This window comes from Phycodurus eques, unplaced genomic scaffold (assembly GCF_024500275.1).
Source record: "Phycodurus eques isolate BA_2022a unplaced genomic scaffold, UOR_Pequ_1.1 contig_27, whole genome shotgun sequence".
In the NCBI taxonomy this organism is placed as follows: domain Eukaryota; kingdom Metazoa; phylum Chordata; class Actinopteri; order Syngnathiformes; family Syngnathidae; genus Phycodurus; species Phycodurus eques.
The window spans coordinates 222289-235822 of record NW_026904024.1 but is presented as its reverse complement, the minus strand read 5'-3'; the positions used below and the strand labels follow the sequence as shown (position 1 = coordinate 235822).

Genomic DNA, 13534 nt, shown 5'->3' with positions numbered 1-13534 from the left:
TGCGTCTCCTTTCCCTTCTCGCTCTGCAGGAGGAGGGACGATCGCGCTTCAGCAAATCGAGCTGAATTTGGACCGAATGTTGTGAATCCTCGACGCGGGACGCCCTCGATCACGACTTTAGTGGACTAAAACGTCATTCGTGCAATCTTCGTGCCCGGTTGGAGTCGTCTCGTACACGTTGAAGCTTCTCGGCCTAGCTTAGCATAGCTTAGCATAGCATAGCATAGCATAGCTTGCTAAGAAAGAGACGCGTTTGTGAACAACACTTCGCTCAGCAGAGATCAAGCGTGAGGGAAAGTGTTCTTCTTTCCGTCAGCTACGAGTAAGGAGTGGGGACCACATTATCTAACACTAACACTTAAATGTGGTTTTAAAAACAAACAAACACACACCAACAACAAAATGTTGTCAGCTTTGTCTGAGATACTAAAATAATATCCTTGAACGATTATTTTCGGAATCGTTATTATTGATCTGATTCTGGATTCTCAATCCTTTTGTAGAATGTCTATCATGTTTCATCACAAATTGCATGGTTGACTGTTTCCTTTTGTTGATTTTGGTGCTTTGCCATTCTAACTAACGTACTGTTTAACCCACAATGTCCAAATCTGAATCTTGATATCATTGTTTCACACGTCCGATTATAACTTGCTTTTCTCATCCCTCCAATTTAGAGCGGAAAGTGTGGTGATCTTCGTGTCAAAATGTGTGCAAGAAGGACAGCAGAGTACGAGGAGGAACTTTGTGGACCAAAAGAGGAGAAGGAGCCACGTCTTCAAGTTCTGGACGCTGCGTTCAATCTGCAGCCTCGCACTGTGCGACGCGGAGCAGGTCGGTTCACTTGTTGCATGAGTTCTAATTTGAATGATTTTCCTGTGTTGATTTACGGCCCCGTTTGACCATGAATTTAACGTTAACATTATTAACATCCTGTAACGTGTACTATGTGGGTGTGCAGCAGGGGCGGAGCTACGCGGTGGCCACTGCCACCCTAGACGGGGGGCTGGCCGCCCCGACGGCCAACCTCCGAATCAAACAACAGTTAACGATTCTGTTAGCCTACCCTTATAGGAGTAAAGACGTCATCGCGCACGTGACGCGGTTTACATAACGTGTGGACCGGCTGCCAGCCATGGAATTCTTGGCCTGCAAGTGGTATTAATCGGCTCCATCTTTCGAACCAAGTCAAGGTGCCAGGTGTCTTGAAAGGCTGCATAGTAGTTTGAATGAGAAGCAACTCTCTAGGCTGCAATTCAACCTTTTTTATTTTTATTAAAGCGCTCAAATAAGTGAAATAAATGAGAAGTGAAAGCTTTGCAACTGAAATATTACAAAACTGTTCACAAAGAAATGATTTGCAAAAGTTTATTTTTATTAAAGCGCTCAAATAAGTGAAATAAATGAGAAGTGAAAGCTTTGCAACTGAAATATTACAAAACTGTTCACAAAGAAATGATTTGCAAAAGTTTTTTTTTATTAAAGCGCTCAAATAAGTGAAATAAATGAGAAGTGAAAGCTTTGCAACTGAAATATTACAAAACTGTTCACAAAGAAATGATTTGCAAAAGTATGCCCACTTTCAATACGAGGAAGACAGTGTCAAATCCCTTTAAGACATGTTTGCTTTGCAGGAGTTCATAAAGCAGCCCTGTTTTTGCCTGATCCAAATGCATGTTTGTAGCTTTTTAGGGGAGGGGCCATCTTTTAACCTGAAGCACCTTTGAACCTGAAAATGAACCAAAAAAAAGGAATTCTGTATACATACAAAGGTAGAACTATATGTTTAGTACATTTACTTATTTGCATGACTTGTGAAGTCATGATTAACTCTACATTTTTTTTTTTTTTTTTTAAATTTAAAATATGCTGTTGTTATTTATTTGGTGATAGGCGGGGGTGCACATAAGTCGTGTGCATGTACACTGAAAATATTAAATGCGCACCCAATTCGTTTGTATTAGTGCACTTTTGCGCAGCACACATCATTTTCTTTATTGGGGCAGAGCGCAGCGGTAGATGGCGTTCGAGGATATGAACGACTCGTTCAAACATCCATCCATCCATTTTCTACCGCTTATCCGGGTCAGGTCGCGGGGGCAGTAGCTTTAGCAGGGACGCCCAGACTTCCCTCTCCCCAGCCGCTTCATCCAGCTCTTCCGGGGGGATCCCGAGGCGTTCCCGGGCCAGCCGAAGGACGTAGTCTCTCCGGCGTGTCCCGGGTCGTCCCCGGGGTCTCCTCCCGGTGGGACGTGCCCGGAACACCTCACCGGGGAGGCGTCCGGGAGGCATCCGAATCAGATGCCCCGGCCACCTCATCTGGCTCCTCTCGATGTGAAGGAGCAGCGGCTCTTCTCTGAGATCCTCCCGGCTGACCGAGCTTCTCACCCTATCTCTAAGGGAGAGCCCAGACACCCTGCGGAGGAAATTCTTTTCGGCCGCTTGTATCCGGGATCTCGTTCTTTCGGTCACGACCCACAGCTAGTGACCATAGGTGAGGGTAGGAACGAAGATCGACCGGTAAATCGAGAGCTTCGCCTTTCGTCGTAGCTCCTTCTTTACCACAACGGACGGATACAAAGTCCACATCACTGCAGACGCCGCACCGATCCGCCTGTCGATCTCCCGTTCCATTCTTCCCTCACTCGTGAACAAGACCCCAAGATACTTGAACTCCTCCAATCGGGGCAGGATCTCATCCCTGACCCCGAGAGGGCACGCCACCCTTTTCCGACTGAGGACCACGGTCTCAGATTTGGAGGTGCCGATTCTCATCCCGGCCACTTTACACTCTGCTGTGAACCGCTCCAGTGAGAGTTGGAGGTCACGGCTTGATGAAGCCAACAGAACCGCATCATCTGGAAAAAGCAGAGATGCAATACTGAGGCCACCAAACTGGACCCACTCTACGCCTCGGCTGCGCCTAGAAATTCTGTCCATAAAAGTTATGAACAGAATCGGTGACAAAGGGCAGCCTTGTCGGAGTCCAACCCTCACCGGGAACGAGTCCGACTTACTGCCGGATATGCGGACCAAACTCTGACTCCGGTCGTACGGGGACCGAACAGCCCGTATCAGGGGGTTCGGTACCCCATACTCCCGAAGCACCCTCCACGGGACTCCCCGAGGGACACGGTCGAACGCCTTCTCCAAGTCCACAAAACACATGTAGACTGGTTGGGCGAACTCCCATGCACCCTCGAGGACCCTGCCGAGGGTGTAGAGCTGGTCCACTGTTCCACGGCCAGGACGAAAACCACACTGCTCCTCCTGAATCTGAGATTCGACTTCCCGACGGACCCTCCTCTCCAGCACCCCTGAATACACCTTACCAGGGAGGCTGAGGAGTGTGATTCTCCCTGTAGTTGGAACACACCCTCCGGTCCCCCTTCTTAAAAAGGGGGACCACCACCCCAGTCTGCCAATCCAGAGGCACTGTCCCCGATGTCCACGTGATGTTGCAGAGGCGTGTCAACCAGGACACCCCCACAACATCCAGAGCCTTTAGGAACTCCGGGTGAATCTCATCCACCCCCGGGGCCCTGCCACCCAGGAGCTTTTTAACTACCTCGGTGAGCTCAAACCCAGAGAGAGGAGAGCCCGCCTCAGAGAACCCAGACTCTGCTCCCTCATGGGAAGGCGTGTCGGTGGAATTGAGGAGGTCTTCGAAGTATTCTCCCCACCGACTCACAACGTCCCGAGTCGAGGTCAGCAGCGCCCCATCCCCACTATACACAGTGTTGGTGGTGCACTGCTTTCCTCTCCTGAGACGTCGGATGGTGGACCAGAATTTGCTCGGAGCCGTCCGGAAGTCTTTCTCCGTGGCCTCACCGAACTCCTCCCTTACCCGGATTTTTGCTTCAGCGACCACCAGAGCTGCATTACGCTTGGCTAGCCGGTACCCATAAACTGCCTCAGGAGTCCCACAGGCCAAAAAGGCCCAATAGGACTCCTTCTTCAGCTTGACGGCATCCCTAACCGTTGGTGTCCACCAACGGGTTCGGCGATTTCCGCCTTACGGCCACAGCTCCGTTCGGCCGCCTCGGCAATGGAGGCCCGGAACATGGTCCACTCGGACTCGATGTCCCCCGCCTCCACCGGAACATGAGCAAAGTTCTGTCTGAGGTGGGAGTTGAAACTCCTTCTGACAGGGGATTCTGCCAGACGTTCCCAGCAGACCCTCACAATACGTTTGGGCCTGCCACGTCGGACCGGCATCTTCCCCCACCATCGGAGCCAACTCACCACCAGGTGGTGATCAGTTGACAGCTCCGTCCCTCTCTTCACCCGATTGTCCAAGACATGCGGCCCCAAGTCCGATGAAACGACCACAAAGTCGATCATTGAACTGTGACCTAGGGTGTCCTGGTGCCAAGTGCACGTGTGGACACCCTGATGCTTGAACATGGTGTTCGTTCTGGACAATCCATGACGAGCACAGAAGTCCAATAACAGAACACCGCTCGGGTTCTGATCGGGGGGGGGGGGGGGGCGTCCCACGTGAGCATTGAAGTCCCCAACATAACGATGGAGTCCCCAGCTGGGAGCGCTCTCCAGCACCCCCTCCAAGGACTCCAAAAATGGTGGGTACTCTGAACTGCTGTTTGGTGCATAGGCACAAACAACAGTCAGGACCCGTCCCCTCACCCGAAGGCGCAGGGAGGCTACCCTCTCGTCCACCAGTGTGAACCCCAACGTACAGGCGCCGAGCCGGGGAGCAATAAGTATACCCACACCTGCTCGGCGCCTCTCACCGTGGGCAACTCCAGAGTGGAAGAGAGTCCAACCCCTCTCGAGAGCACTGGTACCAGAGCCCAAGCTGTGTGTGGGGACGTGTCCGACTATATTTAGTCGGAACTTCTCGACCTCACACACCAGCTCGGGCTCCTTCCCTGCCAGAGAGGTGACATTCCTCGTCTCTAGAGCCAGCTTCTGTAGTCGGGGATCGGATCGCCAAGGTCCCCGCCTTCGGCCACCGCCCAGCTCACACTGCACCCGACCCCTATGGCCCCTCCCACAGGTGGCGAGCCCATGGGAAGGGGGACCCACGTTACCCTTTCGGGCTGTGCCCGGCCGGGCCCCATGGGTGCAGGCCCGGCCACCAGGCGCTCGCCTTCGAGCCCCACCACCAGGCCTGGCTCCAGTGGGGGGGCCCCGGTGACCTGCGCCAGGGCAAGGGAAAATGAAGTCCATTGTTTGTCTTCAACATTAGGGGTCTTTGAGCCGTGCTTTGTCTGGTCCCTCACCTAAGACCTGTTTGTCATGGGTGACCCTGCCAGGGGCATAAAGCCCCAGACAACTTAGCTCCTAGGATCACTGGGACACACAAACCGCTCAAGGTGACGGCTCGTTCAAACAATCTAATCTTTTAAGTGAACGTACTGAAGAATCACTTCATGAATTGATTCATTCCTTCCTCACTTTTTTTAGCTGAGCACAGCCGCGAACCTGTGGAACACACAAAAGTTGCCTGCAAACGGCACCACATTCGCGCAAGCCAACAGCCGTGTCTGTGTGCGCGCAGGAACCGGCGATGAGGTGGCACCGTGGCGGGCTTTGTGGGGCGTACAGGCGTCTGTTTTTCTGGACAGCGGCTATGACGCTCCATCAAAATGTCTTCACATGAAACTGGACCATGGTGCAAAAAAGAGTCGGGGTCACAGTCCTAGAAAAGTGTGCAAAATCAGCTGACCACGAGGTCCCACACTGCAAGTCAGGGGTGGTGCTAGCTTGAATGGGGCCCTGTGCGAGACCCCTCGATACCCCCCCCCCCCAATCATCTGCCTCCTCATCATTGCTAATGGCATAGTATAGGCTGGCACAACCACAGTCCTCCTTTTTTGCCATTGATGAGAAATAAATAGGACAATTTTCTCATGGGACTATAAAATAGCTATAATTAATTCCAGTTCCCTCCAAAAGTATTGGAACAGCAAGGTCAATTGAAGCCACCCACTTTTCAAGTGAACAAAAGTATTGGAACACGTGACTGATAGGTGTTTCTAGTTGCTCAGATATTGCCTTTTAAACTGATTGCGTAAACTTCAGATAGTGCTGGTTTTTGGCTTTGGGGTTCACCTGTGAAAACTGCATTTGTTGTTCAGTAAACATGAAGACAAGAGAGTTGTCTATGGGAGAAAAGCAAACCATTTTGAAGCTGAGAGAAAATCGATCAGAGCTATCGCACAAACATTGGGCATCACCAATACAACAACAGTTGGAATGTCCTGAAAAAGAAAGAAACCACTGGTGTACTGAGCAAGACATCGAACAGGTTGGCCAAGGCTATCAACAGCAGTTGATGAAAGAAACATTGTGAGAGCTGTGAAGAAACACCTAAAGACAACAGTCAGTGACAACCTCCACAGGCCAAGGGTGAAGGTATCACAATCCACTGTTTGAAGACTTCGAGAGAAGAAATATCTAGGCCATACCACAAGATGCAAACCACTGATCAGCAAAAAGAATCGGAAGGCCGGATTGGATTTTGCAAAGTAGTACAGAGGTGATTCACAAAAGGTTTGGAACAAAGTTTTATGGACTGTTGAGAACAAGATTAACCTCGGCCAAAGTATGGAGAAGGAAAGGATCTGCTTATGATCCAAAACACGCAAGCTCATCTGTGAAGCATGGTGGAGGTAATGTCGTGGCTTGGGCTTGCAAGGCTGCTTCTGGAACGGGCTCACTAGTCTTTATTGATCAAGTAACTCATGATGGTAGCAGCAGAATGAATTCTGAAGTCTCCAAAACCATTTTGTCTGGCAGGTTACAGAAAATTGCATCCAAACGAATCGGGAGAAGCTTCATCATGCAACAAGACAATGACCCAAAACACACTAGCAACACAACAAAGGACTTCATCGGGGGGGAAAAGTGGAAGGTCTCAGACTGGCCAAGTCAACAATCAGACCTTAACCCAATAGAGAATGCATTTGACCTCCCAAAGAGCAGATTGAAGTGAGAAACCCCCAGAAACAAACAAGAACTGAAAGAGACTGCAGTAAAGGCCTGGAAAAGCATTTCAAATGAATGCAACAGTCTGGTGAAGTCAATGGTTCACAGGCTTGATGCAGTTATTGCATGTAAGGGTTATGCTACCAAATATTGTTATTCACTTTAAGTTAATTTAATAATGTCTGTTCCAATACTTTTGCTAACTTGAAAAGTGGGTGGCTTCAAACAAAAGGTATTTGAGACATCTTGATGTAAATACCATGAAATGAAAGCTGGAATTCTGAACTTTTGTCTCATTCATCTTTTGATCTGAAACTCAAAAGTATCTTTCTTCTTTTCCTTTGGGCTTTTAGCTTTTAGGGGTCGCCACAGCGCGTCCTCCTTTTCCATGTAAGCCTATCTCCTGCATCCTCCTCTCGAACACCAACTGCCCTCAGGTCTTCCCTCCAGACATGCATCAACCTTCTCTTTGGTCTTCCTCGAGCTCTCTTGCCTGGCAGCTCCATCCTCATCATCCTTCTACCAAATATACTCACCATTTCTCCTCTGGATGTGTCCAAACCATCGAAGTCTGCTCTCTCTATAACTTTGTCTCCAAAACAAACATCGAACCTTGGCTGTCCCTCTGATGAGCTCATTTCTAATTTTATCCAACCAAGGGCCTCATGTACAAAGACTTGCGTGGATTTCCTACTGAAACATGGCGTACGTTCAAAATCAGAAAACGTCGTACGGACAAAAATGTCCAGATGCATGAAGCTGCGTACTCATGAATCCAAGCACATTTCCTTCGTACATTCCAATCAACGTGGAAATGAGCGCACGTGTTGGAGAAGCAGACTCCTCCCTGTCCACGCCCATATTTGAATTTGCAAATCACATTTAAATGAACCCGGCACCCGAGATGCTGATCTCTACCTGATCAGGAAAAAAAAGGAAAATGAGCAAGGTAATGAAGAAAAAAAGTTTTTCTGAATGTGAAGTTGCGCGATGAAGTGGAGGTGTGGAAGAAAATCCTCTTTGGCACGCTGTCCTCCGTCGTTAACACGCGGAAGAGAAGTGAATGGGACAGCGCATGTGCGGGTGTCAAATGCTGTGGAGACAGAATAGCACTCACACGCTGAACTAAAAAAGAAGTGGTCAGACATTAAGGTGGATGTGAAGCGGAGGACAGCTGCCCACTGCCAAAGTAGGGACAAAACAGGTGGAGGAACCGGCGCGGAGGGCTTCGCCTCGTTCGAGGAGAGAATCGCTACGATCATGGGTGACGCTGCTCTCTCAGGGGTGCTGGCGCACATGTAGCTGTCACTTCTTAATACATCTGAAGTTTGCCGTGAAAAAGAATGGACGCCACGTTTTTGTGCGTACGCACCTTTTGTACATGAGGCCCCTGGTCACTCCAAGAGTGAACCTCAACATAATTTCCGCCACCTCCAGCTCTGCTTCCTGTTGTCTCTTCAGTGCCACTGTCTCTAATCCGTCCATCATGGCTGGCCTCGCCACTGTTTTATCAACTTTGCCCTTCATCCTAGCAGAAACTCTTCTGTCACATAACACATCTGACACCTTCCTCCACCCGTTCCAACCTGCTTGGACCCGTTTCTTCACTTCCTGACCACACTCCCCATTGCTCTGGACGGTTGACCCCAAGTATTTCAAGTCCTCCACCCTTGCTATCTCTTCTCCCTGGAGCCTCACTCTTCCCCCACCACCCCTCTCATTCATGCAGATATATTCTGTCTTACTTCGGCTAATCTTCATTCCTCTGCTTTCCAGTGTATACCTGCTTTCACTGCAGATCACAATGTCATCTGCAAACATCATGGTCCACAGGGATTCCAGTCTAGCCTCATCTGTCAGCCTATCCATCACCACTGCAAACAGGAAGGGGCTCTGGGCTGATCCCTGATGCAGTCCCACCTCCACCTTAAATTTGTCTGTCACACCGTACAGCACACCTCACCGCTGTTCTGCTGCCCTCGTACATGTCCTGTATTATTCTAACATACTTCTCTGCCACTCCAGACTTCCGCATGCAGTACCACAGTTCCTCTCTGGGTACTCTGTCATAGGCTTTCTCTAGATCTACAAAGACACAATGTAGCTCCTGACCTTCACTGTACTTCTCCATCAACACCCTCAGGGCAAATAATGCATCGGTGGTACTCTTTCTAGGCATGAAACCATGCTGTTGCTCGCAAATACTCACTTCTGTCCTGAGTCTAGCCTCCACTACTCTTTCCCATTAACTTCATTGTGTGGCTCATCAACTTTATGGAAATTCACAACCTCCTAACCGAAACTGATTCGCTCAAATACACAGCAACGCCCAACCCTACCGACCTAAGTTTTTCGAAATTTAAGAATACGAACTCTGATAAATTTGTCCCCTTTGCTCAAATAGTAACTATGCTTGCCCACAAATGATTGCAATCAACCTGAATTAGGAGACAGAATGCAAATAAATAAACCTCCTCAAAATGTACTTGCCAGACAGATGGAAAAATCCTCTTTGTCCTCCCTGCTCGAATGATGAATGTGGGGAAACAATCCAACAGATTAATCCTCATACCAAATTAGTCATTCTCAAAGACAAGTACTCCACATAATTTCCCTTGTACATGATGCAAATTAGGCACTGTCTCATGGCGTACGTAGCTGGTCATTGTAACCACCCTAACTCCCTCTATTCTCATCTATCGCATTTTTCCCTTCCTACATAACTGGCAAGTCACTGTTAATTGGCAAATCAACTTGACACATCCTCCCTCTTCTGCGAATGGAAAGGATTGCATTCACCATACTGTATTAACTTAATTTTGTAAGGATGTCTATAGTCGACTTGTGTCCCTTGAGTAATTTTTAATTTAATAATTTTTAATCACGAAGGTGCTTTTACATTACAAATATGCTCTTCCCTCATGACTTCAATTACAATCTTCCGGCCGCTGACTTTTGTGCCACGCCGTAGACCCGAAAAATGACTCCCTCTGACACGCAAGTTAACACATCTTTCATTACTTTGCAACATACGTCAAAACTTTTCTTCTAGGAAAAAACAAGACTAGAGCCACCGTGTGAGTTAAATTACTTCTCACAATCCTCTATCATTTCAAGTGCTCTCTAAGCAATACATTTCAAATCCCAACATACGACACTAATCTCATTTGTGCATACATGATACCGTGCCCTCTCACAGACCGTCGCGGTTGTTACTTAATCCAATAACTGTTTAAGCGAGCTCCGGCGGCCTCAAATGGACCGCTGACGTCACTTCTCTCACAGACCACGCTTTCACCCATTCTGCTAAATTGTAACCTGGCCAGGTTGTATTCAGTTTGTAACTAAAGACTATGGGCTATTGTACTCACAGGGTGACGTGACTTGCTAATATACAACCTGACTGACATCAAGCGGTTACACGAGCTCAAACATTCGCATGAATGCATCCGTTCTGAAGCCAAACGCACGCCCCCTGTCCAGCATCCTACCAGTAACACTTGGTTTCCTTCGTTGGAAACTCTCATTTGACTTTATCGCGTGTCTTCACATGCATCCAGGAGGGCCATCCCCTCTTTCACCCTTAATCTATTACTTTTAAAACCATAACAAATTTGGACGAAGAATTCAAAGCCCCACTCGACACAGACCTCCGCACCGTTCACATTCTGCCCCAACTGCTACCGATGGTGGCGCGGCCGCCACATGTGTGAAGACGCTCACCTCATAGCCGGCGTGGAACCTCGTCAGCCTCGCGGTGAAGTCGACCGGCAGGCCGCAACAAAGAAGTTCCTGTTCGTGCCGCCATTTGAGGTGGATTTCCGGGTCTGAGTGAGTGCACGCCAAGTGGAAGCAAAGAATACTCCGAGACACAGGCGGTTGGGCTAAATCAGGTTTATTGAACAAGCCTTTGTGTCTTAACAGCCCACCCTGAAAATTTGGGAAACAAGCTTCTAAGTCTCTCATCTGTGGGTGTACTCATAGGCCTGATTGGTTCACTAAGGTTTGAATTGTACAACTACTTCCTCTTGGGGTCACTTTTTGTCCCTCAGGTGGGCCTCTTGTCATTGAATCAACCGAAACCCAAAGTGACGCACCAAATGGCGGTCGTAACCTTTGATGTTGCACCAGCAGCCTTCGTTTATGGCTCGATTCATTGTTTACCCAGAAGACATCTTGTCCTATAAACTGCAGGGGCGATTTACGGCTAAGAATTTGGTCTCAGTAATGCAATTTCCCTCTTTGAAGCTGAAAGTTGAAAGACAGATCTCTGAACCAGGGAACACTTCTGCAGGCATCTTGCTATACCGCAAAAATGTCTCTCTTCAAGTCTGTATTAAAAATACACTAGACCATTTTGTGCAATTAGGTTCCGACCAGTTTTCGCCAGGTGCTCCGGTTTCCTCCCACTTTCCAAAAACATGCATGCTGGGTTGATTGAAGACTCTAAATTGTCCATAGGTGCGAATGGTTGTTTGTCTGCTTGCCCTGCGATTGGCTGGCGACCAGTTCAGGGTCTACCCCGCCTCTCACCCGAAGTCAGCTGAGATAGGCGCCAACACCCCTGTGCCGCTTGTGACAATAAGCGGTTCAGAAAATGGATGGGTGGACCTTCGGACCATAAACCTTTTCCATGTTTATTTTGTTAGATCTATTTAATTAGTTGAGGGTGAAATTAAGTTATTAAGATATCGCTATAGGCTTCATCTATTAAAAATGCAGAACTATAATTAATTGTAGTCGATGCTCGAATCACATTTGCAACTTCCAGTGAGGTCCGTGGGTGGGGGGGAAAAAGAGCACCATAGCAACAACCTCTGGTGTGCCATTGAGCACCAGACCAGAATTTTTATGTGCACCCCTGTATATACAGTAGCTACCTGTCAATGGCAAGAAAGAGTTCAATCCTGAAGCTCAATGGAGCGGACAGACTAACACAACATGGTTATGTCATCGTGAGGGAAGGAGGTGGAAGCGGAGTGTACATATTTGAATTAAAGGTCAGATGACAAAGATGCTAATTTTCATAACTCTAGAACCCCTATACAAACCACAGCTGCCATTTTGAAGCGATTATACAGCAGTTAAATCGGTAAATATGATTCAGAATGTGGGTTCTGCTTTTTGCATCGAGCGCCTTCCGGTCTTCGGCTCTATCCGGCGCTGTGGCGTCACATGAGCCAAACAGCCTGTTCGTTCGGCGTTGTGTGCTATTGTTCCCGGAGGTGGGTAGTAACGTGGTACATTTACTCAAGTAACATTTTCGATAAATTACTTGTCAGAGTACGTTAAATGCACTGTACTTTTTACTGGAGTATTTGTGAAGAATCGATACTTTTACTCCGTTACAATGATCGACGTGGCGTTCGCTACTTTTAGTTATTCATTCATACGTATGCGCATCTACTTTTAGACTCCATCTTCGACTTGCGCCCGTTGCGCCGATCAAACGTGAACACTGTCATTTGACTCCAATTCACCAATCAGACGACACAAGGCAGTCACATGACCGCGCACGTAGCCTTCACGAGCCAATCAAAATCACTCATTTTGGCGGAAACAACCGCCGCGTGAATGTGTTTACAGACCAAAAAACAACAGCTTTGTCATGCAGCTCTTAAATTGTGACTGCCCAAACTTGAACATTTCAGCCCACTTCTAACTTGAGAAAACACCTTTCTGTAAGTTGCAGATGTTTTTGCTGTTGTTTTGGCAGTGGATGTGGCAAAATTAGCACATGCGCACACACACACAAACACTAAGTCTGGTCAGCAAACAGCTTCTTCATGAAGTCATTTAAGTGAATAAAGCAAATAATGTTTCTGTAGGGCCCATTGCACGTGTTGTTGGTTTTTTGGCAGTTAGAAATTGAAATGGTGGCAGGACTCCCATATATTATTATTATTTTTTGTTTTTTTTTTAAATAAAAAAAAATCAGAAGTTACTCACAAATTACTCTTGTACTTTTTTATTGAGTACTTTCTTACTCTTAAGTAAACACTAGCGGGTTAGGCGCCCTGCGGAAAGTCCAATACTCCAAACCTCATGAATAGTTCACATGCAATAATATTGTACACATCAAACAGTTCAAGGTTTTATTGCAATACTTCATTATAGACAATATATTTTGTCATCTTATTATCTGCCAGTATACACACATCATTAGATCTGCCAACCCTTGGGCAAACAACATTAAACTGACCATAAGAACGCAAATCCAATCCAGCAACTTTCAGAGACTGACCTTGTGACTTGTTAATACTCATTGCAAAACAAATTGTTCTTGGAAACTGAAGCTTTCTGAATTGAACTGGAAAATCATTATAAAATGGTATTGGGGATAGAAATACCGTCTCATCTTTAGAAGGACCTGTCATTATAATAGCTTCAAGCACATTAGGCAACGTCTATATACTTAAAGCTCAAACTTTGTGTGTCCGCTTTCAATGAGCTTACTGGAGCTGGAATGTTTTCTTGAATGTTTTTGAGCATTCCTGCACGTTTCTGTCGTGATCGGTCTGTTTTAGTCACACGCTGTGATGATGATGATGATGCAACTTGGTTGCATGTGATAGTAAGA

The 13534-nt window shown here is 47.5% G+C and overlaps 1 protein-coding gene across 2 annotated transcripts in view; it reads left to right on the top strand.

The window, feature by feature from the left end:
* LOC133398242 (gastrula zinc finger protein XlCGF57.1-like) overlaps nucleotides 1–13534 on the top strand; it is a 28546-nt gene continuing 15012 nt past the window's right edge. The window contains exons 1-2 of one of the 2 annotated variants that reach the window (XM_061669865.1): nucleotides 1–322; nucleotides 678–834. In XM_061669865.1, coding sequence (XP_061525849.1) covers nucleotides 708–834 — 127 coding nt within the window. In that variant the 5' untranslated portion in view covers nucleotides 1–322; nucleotides 678–707. Of the gene's footprint in view, nucleotides 323–677; nucleotides 835–13534 lie in introns of those variants that run through there. The other variant, XM_061669863.1, reaches the window with a different exon arrangement.